Below are 14355 nucleotides of genomic sequence, written 5' to 3' on the forward strand. Positions count from 1 at the left end.
TCATCTTAGCACTGAAAAACAAAAGGTCTTTTTATAACAAACATTGATACATCATTTCAAGGAACAGAAAAAGCAAGACATAGTTACATTATCGTCTTAGTTATTTCTCCGCAGGAACGAAGACCCATGAGAGATTCTCTCTAATCACTGGGCAATAACCCCTGTACATATTATATATGGGCGCTTTTGATCACGAAAATTCAGGTGGTGTAACATCCACCACTGGGACTTCATCATCTTCCTCTGCCTCTTCACTTGTATAACCGCCTGAAACACCTGAAAGACGAACAACGCAGTATACAAACCGACAAGTTCGAACATACACAACGAAAAATGGAGGCTCATACATAATGCCTTACGACGTAGAATGGACTTACACATAGCGTCGTAGATGAGTACACTACCATCGAATGCACCTGAATACGCTTCGTTCTTCTCGTCGTTCCACGTGACGCAAATAATATCATCACTGTGGCCGGGAGAAGTTAACTGTAGTTCTGCTCCCGACATGATATCGAATGTGCAAAGAACCCTGCCCCTGCCGTGGATTAGATACTCGCCGCTTTTTGACATGGCCGCTTGAACACTCCATATCGAACCAAATCTGTTGGTTGTCGTGTTCGATTTCTCTGGTCGCGATGGTATACCTGATATTCGACTGCGGTTCGAATCTTGGAATGAAGCATGCACGGAAGTACTGCGGGGGATGTTCAGAATCATGTGAACAAAGCAGTGGCTGCCATTCAAAGCATTCCACAATCTTACGCGCCCATCACTTCCTGATGAAACAAGGTAGGTGCCGTCAGGGCTTGGTATGAGGCATGTCACTGCTCCATCGTGCGCAGATACCTTCGACCACACATTTTGGCCCTGGAGAATGCTCGCTGGCCCTGTGCACAATGAATCTGTCAATCTGTTTCCAAATCTATGGAAGAGTCCGCATGTGCCTTCTCGTGAAAATGCAGGTGCACTTTTTGGCGGGCTTCCGACGCCACAAAAAAGCTGGCCTGATTCAACGGCAGCACTCGGGGAGTTGCGGTAGCTAGATGGTGTATCGGCCAAGCCTGATACGCTTTGTCCACTTCTGTCAAAACGCATGGGGTCACAGTGATGAGCGCGCTTGCCTACCGCATGCTGTGCGACCACAGGGACTTTAAGTGCAACATTTCCTTCGAAACCAGGCACCGTTTCTGGACCTAACGGGCTGCAGACACCCGAACAAGTCAGTTCTGCTCCACCTCTTTGGCTTGGCTCTAGTTGCGGGGACGCCGTGCCGATGGGACCCTGGGAAAATGGGATCTGCACAGGAAAATTAACGCTTTCTGAATGTACTCGGGTGGGGGAATCCGAACGAACCAGCCGACATTTAGGTGGAGAAACGGTTGTAGCAGGATGAAGTCGTTTCTTTGGCTTCGTGTTACTTATGCAGTTGCTTTTCGACAAAATTGGTTCCCTCAGACAATCGAGATTACCAGGGGCTTCACCATACGTCGTGCCTCCAGTGTTACTCAGGCCGAATACACGGAGATTGTCTTTCTTCAGCAACGCTGCCGATGTTCTCTTCCCCCGTTCCCGTGCTTGCACGGTACCTTCCATTAGCCCTATTGATGGAACATATTCTGGAGATACACAGTCGGACTGTTCGTCGCTGAGGGAGCCACGCATCCCCGCTGTTGTACTGGATGGGAATCGATACTGCTGTGGAGCTTTTTCCTCTACCTTCGTTCGCTTGCTTCCACGACCCAAATTTGGCATCGTACCAGCCGAATTCTGGTTGCGTTTCCGTGGGAGAACCGGAACCTGGAGGTGGGGCGTTTTGAAGTGACTAACCCCGGAAGTAACCAAGGAAAAGCCCAGACCTGCAGATGATGACCTAGGTAAGGGAAACACAGGTTCTTGGGCGAAAGCAGCATCGGCCGCTGCCCTTGCCACAATGTCTAACGTGGCCCCTTGATCACTGGAAGTACTCTGAACGGCTTGCTTAAGCTCCGTAGTTTCCACAGTTACGTAAGGCAAAGCCGGCGCAGGGGAGCACCTTCCACCCACAACATCATAAGTATGCAGTAATTGACGAAATGCTGCTGACTGCGAGCACCGATTGCCTGCCACATATATATAGCACAAACCCACGTGCCCTAGGTCAAGTAAAGGCGCCAAAATAGATGCCTGCCCATCAATGTCCGTGCAGACTAGGCTACAAAGCCACATTGATGATTTACGCGTGCATGCTCTTACTTTAATGCACACAGCAAGCACAGCCTCTCCCTGCACGGCAACGGTGCACTAAGTTCTCTAAGCGAAGGGAGGAGCACCCTAAGACAGCGGAATCTCGTTGCGTTGTAGGATGACCTAGGCGTTTTGAGCAATCACAGCTTACGGAAGAATTCTATATCTGGCTTGCATTTATCAAATATCAACATACAGGCATCACTCCGCCGGATGTCCCATTTCCTAATCGCTCTGCGGACACATAAGCGGCAGTTCCAAAGCTAGTCAACTGTGCGAATACATTCTAGGCTGGTGTATTTACTAACTTGTCAGAAGAACCTGAAAATAACTGAGATGGACATGCCGGATCCCACGCTACGGATAACACCGCGCCTGCAAGACAAGAGCAAACAGGCCCTTCATTTAAAAATATGTGCTCTCCGTATCAAACGACACAATGTATCAATGCAGAACACGCATTCAAGATTACTGCAGAGGTTAGTGTAACGGGTTTTCCTATGGACAAGATCAAACAGTTCGGTAAGGAGCCATAGAAAAGCGTGCAACCCACCGTTATGGCCGAGTAGAGTTTGCTGGGCAACTCCGCACCTCATGTCAAATATGCGAACACTGCCATCTTCGCAGCCTGTGGCAAGTGGAAGATGTGCCGGAGATTCTACAGAATTCTCCACTGAATCCGTTGAGCTAAATGCAGCCTTTGACTGGAATCCAACTCGCTCGAATGCACAGCACAATATGGGACTATCGACGGCGATGTCGAGAACGCAGTCCCATGCCTGTGTATCCCATATCTGATCATTAAGCAAGGTAAGACAAAGTCCAGTGCGTTTATGCATGGCAGAAAAACGGAATCGCATTGGGGCTAGAGGCGAACGCATAAAGGCTAATGCAGCGCGTTAGTGCTTGCAACTACTTGGACCATTCCACTCGACTTGAAGGAGGGGAGGTTCACAATAGCAGTACATTAAGAATGCAACTAGTGATAACAGGAATAACGTTTAAAAGCACCTTCAGAAGCTTGTCGAGTCCAGTAGATGCGAACATCCCGTTATCTCCTGGCATGAACTCGACACTTGTGACAGACCGTGAATGGCCTGCTTGAGCCCTCCTTATGCCGACAAAGTTTTCACTTGACGCTAGACTGTTCCCTGCAACGCTGCTTATTGTGCGTCCCTTTGTAACTCTTCTTCCAGATGCTGGTTGGAAGCGCAGAGGAAGCAAGTTGCGTTTGGGAGGCCTGTAGGCACGAGATCAACACGTGGGCGGGCTAAAGTCGGTGTTGATACGCAATCCGCTGTTAGAGATTAATGCGAGCAGTTCCCCTGCTCTCTCCACTACACCCACCTATCAGGTCTCCTCTGCACGTAGCCAATGGGGTACACCTTTGGCTCAGGACCAAAACCTCCATTCAAGTTCCATGCCGCGTCTGCTTCCAGGTCGTACAGAGCAATGCTGCCATCCCTGCTGCTACTAAGCAAGTATCGTCTGCATCGCACGGGTCGGAGATGACCTCATTCACCTAGAACTCTAGGAAAGGCCTTACGCAGGGCGATTCGTTGTGCGTGAATGAGAAGGGCTGATCCGCAAAATAGTGTAGTGTATGCATTGCGAGCAGTGCCGCTTGCCTTGTGCAGTCTAAAGAGAGACGGGTAACAGCAGCTGAGTGGAAACGGGAAACAACACGATTTGGGGCTAAAGACAGGGACTGCACGGCTTCCGCCTACAAAAACAGCAACAGAAACCGCAGGTCTGCTGGACATGTAAGAATAGCATGAAGCCAGTGGACACGTAAGAATAGCATGAAGCCAGTCCTTCAACATTTCAATAGTGTCACGTCTCCTATCTCTTTGCACATTCAATCCAGTGTTCGTAAGTAAGAACTGCAGGTTAAGACGCTTGCCTCGCGGGACCGCTGCAGCTCCTGCAGGTCCTCTAGCCGGCGAACGGCGAAACGTCTGTAATCGACGAAAACATTGCCGGTGAGCCTGGATCCCCGCATACCCCAAGAAGGACTTGTTAAGGCATGATTTGGAAGCCTCGGTGAATTTAGATTTAAGCTCGTTTCTGCGAAAGTATAGGGAGGCAAGTGCCTTGCACGTCCGGTCGGCATCCAGAACTGAAGACTGGGAACAGCTGCTGCTTCCACATCTGAAACCAGTCTACATCCAATTTTATGTATGTGCTTCTGTTTCCTCCGCGGTAAGCCTTGTTCAACTGAACGGCTGTCAGTATTCAGCGGCATCATCCCTTCTATTCAAGGTGTGCACATTTGGTAAGATAGCGCGGCGTTCAGAAACTAGGCGAGGGCGGCATCTCAGAGGTTTGCCAAAGAGTTCGCTTCAAGTGCAGAAGAAGTCGGTTATAGTACCACGCCGTCTGAATGTGAGGACATACCGACTAACAGAGCATTGCAACAGTGGCGTTGATTGGTGAAATTGGTTAGCGGACAAACGCATTGCCTTCTAAGCAAAAAACGTACAATTTACGCTTATTTGTGAATGGAAAGCATTTGAAACATTCTACGGGAAAACTTAGTTGTATCTGGTGACCTGGAGCTTGAAACTGTATACTTCGATCGACATAAACCGAGTGCTCTCGCCAGGGGCTTTACAACCCTCTTGCAACTAGTGGCCAACGATGACACACAAGGAGTATTTCATTTTACATTGACGTGCGAATTCATTTTGTACGCGGAACGTGTTCTCATTCTTGCCTAACTGTGCTCTACGGATATTTTCTAAACACACGACACGAGCTTTCGCTGGTGAGGGACAGGTAAGCTGATATATGCACTGCTGGGTCTATGCGAGCACGACGCCCGAGTGGCTTTTGCTAACGAATCTAAACTATTCGGAAGGTGTTGCTGAAATATACTGTCGGCCTGACGTGATTTTCCCCACGCGTCTGTCGAATTGTCGGAGCCGCAGGTAGCCGTTAATGTGTGCGGAGTGTCTGTGTACGCGCATCCCTGTCAGGAGAACTACTGTGAATTACGCCTCCAGTTTTTGAGTACAGCTCGCTTGGCTGTGGTTCCGCTTTCCAGCCATGCTAGGGCTGCCTGCAGAGGTATGGTTGATCCCCCGCGCACCACACGGCAAAAAGAGAAGCCAATATTACCCCTGCTGATATGAATTCAACGCAGTACAGTTCCTTTATATTCTCCTGCACGTGCAAAGGAAGCTTGAATGCGCTCGATCGGGGGCGAATTCTCCCCTTGCGCAACACCAATACTTCCACTTCACGGGCCTTGACGGAATGCATGCTAAAGTGACAGAAGGCAATTGAAACTGAGATACGGCAGCTACCCCAAAGCAGTCAAAGTTCGCCCAGTCAGGGATGCAGTTTTTATCCACTAAAGATCTAACCTACTGACAAATGAAGCCACCTAACAACGAACTTAGTGGTCAGAAGCTCTACTGCAGCGCTAAACAGTTGTCCAGGGCCAACAGCATCTCTCAGCTGACAAGCTCTATTCCAAATGCTTGTTGGACGCAACTAGGGCGTGTTGAAGCCCTTACTAGCTTACGTGTGCTCATGCATTTATATGCACAACTCGCTAGGTATCCCACCTATAGTTTCCTTGTTCCTGACTATCCGTAGCTTACTGCAACCCGTGTTCAAGGGTAACACATATGCACTCCACTGCTGCGCAAGGATTAAATGAAATTCTTTGCTTTGCCATCCCCTTCTGGGCAACATTAAGTCTTCAACGCACTGAACCATAGTAAATGACTCTTGGGCGCGATGCTGCGAGAAAAGCCGCGACTTCGCTGGCCCCCTACCCGAAGGTCCTTGAGTCGTCGCAGATCCAAACGTATGGGTCAGTATTCTCGAGTTACCGGCCCTTATTGTGTTGTGCACACCCGTGGAGAATATCCCGACGCAGTTTGGTGGTACTGCTTCACTAGTGTTGAAGAATTCAGCACCCAACTGTTTGCATCGTAATTGCCCTGGGTAAGCAGCCCAGCTACTCTACTCAACAGGGCGATGCGCTAGCATCATTTATATAGTAAATAGATTATAAAGGAGACATAACAGTTCATACCGCGTCATGGATCAACCCCTCGTTCCGCGTAATTGCGCAGGATAGAGACTTTTTTTGGGCCGATCACGGTGTCCACGTCCAGAACTTTCCCACTGATAAATGCAAGGACTCCATCCTTGTTCGCCATGTAATCTTTCTTGATTATTTCAATGTCCGCCTTTGTCCTATCTGCGAGCTCGTTAGTCAGGGAATCGTCCTGACCGAGGCGCTGAGGAAGGGCAAAGCCGCAGATGCAACACACCGGCGGAAACATGGCTCCATAATCCGTTTACGGCTCCGTAGGTTTGGGGGGAAGAAGCGGGGTGGGATGGGGGGCAAGGGTGAGGTCGACTCCGAACTGCTATGCACCTGCATTGCACAATCTAAAACTATGTAACTGCTGTCTAACCTGTTCAACTTCGACTTTGAACCTTTCCTCCTCCTTCAGGCGAAATGCTTTGAGTTCTTCCTCTGCGGATGCGCGAGCGTCCTTCAACATCTTGACACGGTCTGCAGGGGAGTGCCACACCACAATTGCCGCTTGGCGTAAACGGCACAAACCGTTCTCCAGCCTTGGCGCAGACTCTATAGGCTGGACAGCGGGATGTCAAGTACAGGGGATATATTCCAATATTCCTGTCAATCAGAAACTGCTGCACCTCCACTGAATAAGCCATTTGATTTTATTCAGCAGGGCTGACGATGAAACAAGTTCAGAGCAGCTCACTTTCTCTTGCCTTGTGCACAATCTGCTCGGCTTCCTCCTCTGCCCTGAGCAGTTGTTGGATCAAAGCGTTTGAAGTCTTCATGTTCTGCAGGCGGTGGCACCGAAGACGAGGGCTGAGGAATCGAAAAACGACACAAACCCGAAGGGTGCCATAGTCGGACATCCACAGTGACGCGGTAGCTCTAAATGCTCTTTTAGGGAAAGCAGTGGGAGGAGGACTCAAGGGGGGGACGCATTTGAGAACTTCAATGCAAACCTGCCGTGAACTCCAAAGTGTCCTCCAAGGAAGAGCCCGAAAGCTCTACGATTTCATCGGTTGCTGCAAAACAAAATCCTAGAATAAGCAGTGTACTGCTTGGGTATTTCGCTTGGAACGGAATTCAGAGACCGGAAGGGGTTTGCAGTCCCTTAGACCTCCCGTCGAAGTGATCCAGTGGTAAGATTGAAAGAATGATGGCCGCTGGGTTCGCAAAAAGCCACTATTCCCTATACGTTTCCACAATTCTTTTTTATTTTTCAACACTTGGAGCCCCTTTTAATGAGAGTCAGCTGCCACCGCTGCGTTCCTCCCAGGATGGCGTCACAACAGCTACCCTAGCCACCCTTGTACGCAGAAATATCAGTTTAATTGAGATGTGAAACACCGTACTTTCCGCGAATAACATAAAACCATTTCAACGTTCCATTGAAAACCGGTAGGAACTCGGGCGTACCGGATGTGCCGTATCCACACGTTGCGTTCTTGCGAGCGCATGCATGCATTTGTGGGCTCCCAGTATGCAGTGATGCGCTAGATGCTCTTTAGACTATGATATACTGTATCAAATTGCTCTGTATTCATTTTAAATGCATTTGATGCTTTCCGTATTGCCTCCGCCCTAGGTCCTCTTCAATGTCTGAAACTCTTTAACTAGTTGCGCTTGGTATTCAAGGGCTAAGTGAGGTCGTCTAAGACCATTTATTCAGCACAGAATAACATGATGATGCCTCTACGTGGGGGAGGACTATTGCCGTTGCAGTGACATATCCTGGAAGACGTACTGCGTGAAAGCTCATTAACGACCGGCAACTGCTTCCAGCAGTAATGCAGCCGTACTAGGGGAAGACGCTGTTTAGCTGGTGGACAAACCGTACAATGGCCCTAAATGAGGGGCTTGCATTTTCTAGCGGCAGTGTGACGACTGACGCCACCTCTGCCCCGGGAGACTGCTTGCGAGGCCTCAGCGACTCCAGCGTTGGGCATCTCATCGAGCCCCTGAACTTCCAAGGGGTACGTACAAGTTTGGGTAGTGGAGGGCCCTCTAATGGTGCAGACGGCGGCAACGAAGCACCCTTTCTCTATCGCCTATCTGAACAGGTCGCTGCATTGGCTGCTCTCCTCCGACCAACTCGAACTAATAGTGAGAGAGTCCCGCAACAGTTGCCTTCAGGTGGAAACACCTTACTGCCTATTCAGCAGGCAGGGCATCCCCTGAAATACCTGACTTTGGCATCAGGGTTGTTGACTTGCATTTGGGGTTGGCGCGCGGGGCGGTCGATAGAACGTGTAGTTGCGCGGCGCTATGCAGACATTGCCTACCAAATTCGTCGGCCAGATGCTTTAAGCGCTCGCATCAGTGCCTTCAAGTTCCTTGTTTTGGGTGGGCTTGTGCTGCCGGGATCAGCTGTTGCATTTGCGAGCCTGCAAATGGAGGCTACACATCCAGCTGGCAAGGCAGGTGACTCCCAAGCGACTCAGGAGGAGCCGGACACACAGTCGAATGCCTCTATCCGCAGGCGGGCTGTCCTTGCAGAAATTGTCCCTGTCAGCTTACAAGTGGACATGCGCCGGCTGGTGAGTTCGGCGGATGATATAGGCCTAACTGTCTCCCCCGCTTGAGAGTTCTTGTGCATCGTATCCAGAGTAGCACTCTTTGCGTTCATCTGACTAGTGCTCCCGCCTGTGTGTACTTCAATCCTCAGGTTGCGGCATTCCATGCAGGCCTCTCAGAGTTCGTTGAGGCTGTCGCCCCGTCCAGACAGAAGTGGGTGCAGTGGGCAGCGGGAGTGCGAACCTCTCAGATTGCTGGGCTACAACGGCCGTCAGCCCTAAGCTCCCGCATAGCCACATGGGATAGCTGCGATGGAAGTGATTGAACCGAGGCATTTATGTTGCGCATCCCATGTACTACAGCGAACCTGCCATTTGTGCAGTCACTGCTAACTACCGAGCGCAGGCCGTCTCTTCGTGCTCGTTCTCTGTGGAACTGGCGAATCGCCAGTTTCAACTGGCTTTTCGCGTCCACCTTGAACACACCGGGATACATAGTGATTAGAGGCTTCCCAACGACAACCTGGCAGACAGGCATGTAGCGGGTGCCCACATTTGTGGCGCAGCAGCTTTCCGTGCTCCTGGAGTGGCATTAATGTTGGCAGGATTAGCCCCCGCTGTATATGAAGAGATGTATTAATTGTTCATACATATGGGTTTACTAGAGGACAGTGCATGCATAAACTTGTACGGATCGCGTCGTTCCCGCCACATTCCGAACCTTGAACTGTGGCCGCATCTGCGGGGGGAATATGATGAAAGTGAAGGGGACGTGCCACTTAACACGTACGTACTTCCCTGATGGAACGATTTGGTTCCTCTTCAAATGCTATCACTGCAAGCTTTCCCCATTAATCAGGCTACAACCGGAGGGTTACACTGCTTGCAGCTCTCCCTGAGTGACGCCGGTTCTCTCCTAGCAAACTTCGACATTTCCGAGACAAGTAGGAACGCGACAGCAAAAGTGCATTCAACGACTACTAATAGGCATCAATGCACTTTGAGTATAAAAAGAGCAAGTGGCTGACTGCACGGGCGAGTCCTAACGGTCGTCCAAGCTGCATGCAACGGGAGCCCCAAGGCAGAGGAGTGCCTCGTCTGAAGAAATCTTCCACAGTAGCTTCACATTTGTAAATCTTGTAATATTTAGGTGAATATGAGCCGCAGAGGACGGCAGGTATAACTAGCCTTCGATGGAAATCCAGCATAGTGTCGGCCAACGCACCACACCTCTTCATTTCTTGTGGTTGGCACTGCAGCATTCAAATAAAGATGAGCTGCTCTTCATAGAATATATGTTGGGCTTTTAGCTGTATGGCTGCTATGAACTGGAGTGCGTGGTCGTTAGCTGCCGATCTGGCCCTTCCTATTCTTTCGCAGAGAACAGAGTCATCCTCGCCGGCCAATCGTCAGATGGCTCTTGGAGCTGCGTGCGTCAAGACTGGATGTTAGATAGGCAAACTAACCTTTTTGCCTGTGCCACTACCGTCGGGGGAGGCCTATCATTCCTTTGCTGCAGCACCAGTCGACACCTGTGTTGCCTGCCGCGGGTCTGGCTAGTCGATGACTAGATAACAGCTCAGAGGTTTGTCGTGTTCCCCTTACTTGTGTTTTTGGGGATGTCTAGGACTAAGACAGAGCCGGCATCTCCTATGATAGTCGATGCTTGTGGGGCATCTGAAGGTACACCCGTCTCTGCAGCCTCCGGCACCTCAAGACAGCGAGCACTCTCCATCAGGAAGTCTTGTTTGGGTGGCAATACCTGTGGGATGCCACGGCAGGGAAAGATCGATGCAGCGAAGCATGAAGCAGCAAAACAGCGACAGGGAAAACTGCCTGCGGTATCAGGGGCTGCTGCAGGCAGCGGGTCGTTGCAGTCGCTGAGCCGGCGGCGCTCTCGAGGCGGTTCAGTGACGTTTGCTGCTGACGAGCCGACACCATGCGTGGCAGCATCAACTGCATCGCGAGCGTCTTCTCCTACAAATGACAGCAACCGCTGCAAAAGAATTTCCACAGGGCTGAAGAACTCTCCGCTTCCCGCTGGGACCTCCATGAGCAAAGAGGAGTGGCCAACATTGCCGGCAGCGGCACCACAGTCATCTGCGGGCACACCCACAACTTCACTGCGCGTCAGCCACCGAAACTGGCAAAGTAATTGCATGCTATTGTACAGGCATATCATGTCACATATCTTGGAGTGGCCAACGCTGTCTGTCCAGTGGCTCCACTCCTGCAATCCGTAAGTATTTCTCGCTTTTCCATTCGACCGCAACGTGCACTGCCCTCCCTTTCCACGAGCACAATGTGGGGCTGTCGCAGCATGCATATTCTCGTTCATGTGGAAACTGGCCGGTTGTCCGGAACGAAATATTCACGCAGAGCTTATATGCGCATTATTTTACAGGCGCGCAAATGGAGAAATAGGTCAGACATTGCTTCTGTCGACACATACAAGTGGCGGGGCCGCGAACTATTTGTTACTTATGGAGGTGAGATGGCGTTGCTTGAACCTACCGGAGAACCACCGCAGCCCCTAGCCGGTCCTCAATCTACTATGGTGGGTTGCCCCCATGATGTTTACTGCGGGTCTTTTTTGCGTTGCAGGTTAGCTTGCCGTCTGAACCTATTGACGCCTCCGGCCTCCATTACGAACAAAGACAAGGCAAGCTTGACGTATTACTTTCCTAGAACTGGACTGTGCTTTTGCATCAATTCTCAAAAGACCTTAGAGGTAGCGAGCGCTGTAGGCTGTCCCAGTGCAGGATGCGACTCTCTGAAAGTGAACTGTTTCTGTCTAACAGACTACCAAGGATTTGAATTTGGCGATGAGGACACCCGAAAGTTCACCATTACCGCCCGGATTCCGCATGAAGGCGAGAGCAACAGGTATTGTTTCTGTGGACTCTTTAGACGGCCCTCAGTAGACCTAAACTGCGGCATCTCAACGTAGGGCGGTTTTACGTTTAATTGACTGCTGCATTAGTTGGTTTTCAATACGCATGTTCATTTGCCTTGGTCCTTTATATGGTACTTTACAGGGCTCGCGTTTACCATGGTAACGACACACTTATAGCAAGCAAGGCAAACGATGGCTGCGGTAAGTGGCATTGCCTGCTGTCGCAGGCTGCTCGGGAGATCCGCACCTTTCACTTCGCGCTGCTACTTCAATCAGCACATGCTGTGATTTTGAGCATTCTCTTTCTCGCAAAGGAGCGACTCCAAGGGGCACGGTAGTTTATTTTGTTACGTACTGGTGTGCAGTTTATCTGTTTGATTCGTGCAAATTCGGCCCTGCGCTGTGCATATCCGACTCCGAGTCCGAGGACAGCCAATGCGCCTCACAGCGTAGCCAGATGGCCACCGATGCGGAGCTCATTCTGACGGGGCATACGACTCAAGGGTGAGAGGCGCGTTCGAGAACAGCCGGCAGGTGGGAGGGTGGTTGAGAGTAGGTTCTGGGTAACAAGGTTTAGAGTGCATCGTGCATTCTCTGCAGATGGGGCCTGGAGTGGAGTCCAACAAGAGACGGGTGGCTCGCTTCTTCCGGGGACGATGGCCTTGTCTGTATTTGGGACACGCGGGCATCTTGTGAGTTGTGCTTTGTGTTGTTCCATGTGGCTGCGTAAAATTTGAATTGGTCTGCCACCTTCGGGACGGGTGAAGATGCATTGCAACCGATCCGGTGCATCACCCTTATTTCGGGTTGCACGTCCAGATACAAATTGAAGTAGACATATTTAATAAATATTTAGTATATTCAGTATTAGACGCGTATGGCTGGACTTGACGGTTATTATCGGTTTGCGTTTCATGTGGAGCAGGTGGCAAAGGTAAATCCATAAGTCCTCTACACCGGTTGGTGGGATCAAGTAATCGCAGTGCCCTGCAGGTATGCAGCGAACTCTCATGCGGGAAAAGCTGCTTCCACTTTTGACGTTTCCACTGAGTGGCTTTGCATGCAGGGGAAACTGGGGAAGAAAGTGCACTTATCAGCGAGATATTCACATGTGAGGGCCGTTGTGCGCAGGACGTGGCGTGGAAGCGCGGACATGATGCGGGAGAGGTAATTGTGGCTGTAGGTGACGATGGGGAGTTGAACATGTAAGTTGGCTGTGAAGGCCCTCAGCACCCAGTTTTTCTTCCTTCCATATACCGTAGCATCTGGAGATGCCTTGCAACTCCATGCGAGTTTCAACTTTTTGCTGCGCGTTGTTTCAAGGTGGGACTTGCGGGCGGGCGCCTTGCCGGTTCATCGGGTGCGTATTCTTTGAGCAAGGCCAGCAAGTCAACGATGCAACCGTGTAGAAGCATAAACTGTTTCTGTAGACAGTTTCGAGCTGCGCACGTCAGCATATTTGCAGTTCGAGCAGGCGTTTGGAGAGGAATTCTACTGTGTTCCCCCCTGCTGTCTTTTACAGCAACCCTGCAACCATTCGTGCGCTAACGTTTTGGCACTGAACCCCATGGCTCCGAACGTGTTCGCCACTGGAGGAGCTGACGCGGTCCGTAAGATTGGCTTCTATAAAAAATTAAGTCTTGTGCTTACGCCGCTTACAAAAGTTGCGCCAACCGCAGCAAAAGCAATAAGACAGCCGACTATGCTCGACATATATAGGTGCAGTAGGCGTCGCTGATTATGCTGTTTGCAGGGCGTGAGTGTGTGGGACTTCCGAGACTTACGCCGGCCAGCCCACCGACTGCTCTACATAGAGAACGAAGCTCTAACAAGTCTCAAGTGGCATCCACAAAACAAGGCAGTGCTTGCTGCAGGTACGCTTAGGCTCAGTGTTTTTCTCACATGTGCCAGTGGGTGCAGCAAACTGCAATGTGCAGCTGTGAGCTGCCTTTCCTATCGACGACGTTTGTTCTGATTGCAGGCACGACTGACCGCTTCGTTCGGATTTTTGACTGCTCGTTGATTGGCGCTGAGCAATCTCCAGAGGAAGCGGAGGAAGGCGCACCTGAAGTAATATTTGTCCACGGGGGCCATGTTGCGGGTATTACGGAGATCGATTGGAACCCGTTGGGTGACAAATTTCCATGGGTGAGAAAAGAGTTGAGCCTTCCGAGCTCTTCCATTTGCCCCACATGGACCAGCGTGCGAATTGATTTTGATAGGTGTGGCATTTCTGTTGGCCCTACAGGTTATTGCATCTGCATCTGAGGATAATGTTCTTCAGATATGGCAGCCGGTAAGAGGAAGAGTGTAGAACGAGTCGAACACTTCGCGGAGGACGACGGCTTCGCAACACCCACCTTAAATTGCCTCAGAACGCCCATTTATGCCGCATACATCAACTGGAGCACGAAGTACTGAATATCATTGGTTATATGTGAACTGGGAAGCTCTCCTTTTCCGTGTTCGGCATTTGCTGCAGTCTGTGAAGGCTTTCGAGGCGGAGGAGGCAGACTTCATATGCGACGAAGGGAGCATGGATGAGGAATTGCTTGATTAGACTCCACCACGTTTCTCTCCTCCCAAATGCCTTTCGAAATGCAGCGTTGCTATGGAGCATATTAGATTAGTACCCCGCATTGCGGTTCAACAGAGAAAAGCTGCATAGC

The 14355-nt window shown here is 50.6% G+C and overlaps 5 protein-coding genes across 5 annotated transcripts; 2 read left to right on the forward strand and 3 right to left on the reverse strand.

The window, feature by feature from the left end:
• Positions 1–190: 190 nt before the first annotated feature.
• EMWEY_00003330 (WD domain, G-beta repeat-containing protein, putative) lies at positions 191–4228 on the reverse strand (the record flags this gene model as incomplete). Its single annotated transcript, XM_013477736.1, has 7 exons — positions 191–276; positions 378–2102; positions 2378–2460; positions 2818–3020; positions 3238–3466; positions 3574–3714; positions 4140–4228. The coding sequence occupies 7 exons, from the start codon at positions 4226–4228 to the stop codon at positions 191–193; spliced, it is 2556 nt and encodes an 851-aa protein (XP_013333190.1).
• A 2050-nt stretch (positions 4229–6278) lies between these two features.
• Positions 6279–7742, reverse strand: EMWEY_00003340 (vacuolar ATP synthase subunit G1, putative; the record flags this gene model as incomplete). The annotated part of the gene is made up of 5 exons (XM_013477737.1): positions 6279–6482; positions 6663–6763; positions 6981–7093; positions 7237–7281; positions 7630–7742. 5 exons carry the CDS (start codon positions 7740–7742, stop codon positions 6279–6281), a joined length of 576 nt encoding a protein of 191 aa, XP_013333191.1.
• A 373-nt stretch (positions 7743–8115) lies between these two features.
• Positions 8116–8859, forward strand: EMWEY_00003350 (hypothetical protein, conserved; the record flags this gene model as incomplete). The annotated part of the gene is made up of 1 exon (XM_013477738.1): positions 8116–8859. The coding sequence occupies one exon, from the start codon at positions 8116–8118 to the stop codon at positions 8857–8859; it is 744 nt and encodes a 247-aa protein (XP_013333192.1).
• Positions 8860–10369: 1510 nt separating this feature from the next.
• On the reverse strand, positions 10370–11116 carry EMWEY_00003360 (hypothetical protein; the record flags this gene model as incomplete). Its single annotated transcript, XM_013477739.1, has 1 exon — positions 10370–11116. One exon carries the CDS (start codon positions 11114–11116, stop codon positions 10370–10372), a length of 747 nt encoding a protein of 248 aa, XP_013333193.1.
• A 247-nt stretch (positions 11117–11363) lies between these two features.
• On the forward strand, positions 11364–14246 carry EMWEY_00003370 (WD-40 repeat protein, putative; the record flags this gene model as incomplete). The annotated part of the gene is made up of 13 exons (XM_013477740.1): positions 11364–11394; positions 11592–11676; positions 11829–11887; positions 12001–12190; positions 12287–12378; positions 12612–12679; positions 12818–12891; positions 13010–13046; positions 13209–13292; positions 13440–13560; positions 13668–13834; positions 13935–13982; positions 14169–14246. The coding sequence occupies 13 exons, from the start codon at positions 11364–11366 to the stop codon at positions 14244–14246; spliced, it is 1134 nt and encodes a 377-aa protein (XP_013333194.1).
• Positions 14247–14355: the final 109 nt, after the last annotated feature.

The sequence above is a fragment of the Eimeria maxima genome, genomic scaffold, assembly GCF_000499605.1.
Source record: "Eimeria maxima Weybridge genomic scaffold, Emw_scaff17, whole genome shotgun sequence".
Classification (NCBI taxonomy): domain Eukaryota; phylum Apicomplexa; class Conoidasida; order Eucoccidiorida; family Eimeriidae; genus Eimeria; species Eimeria maxima.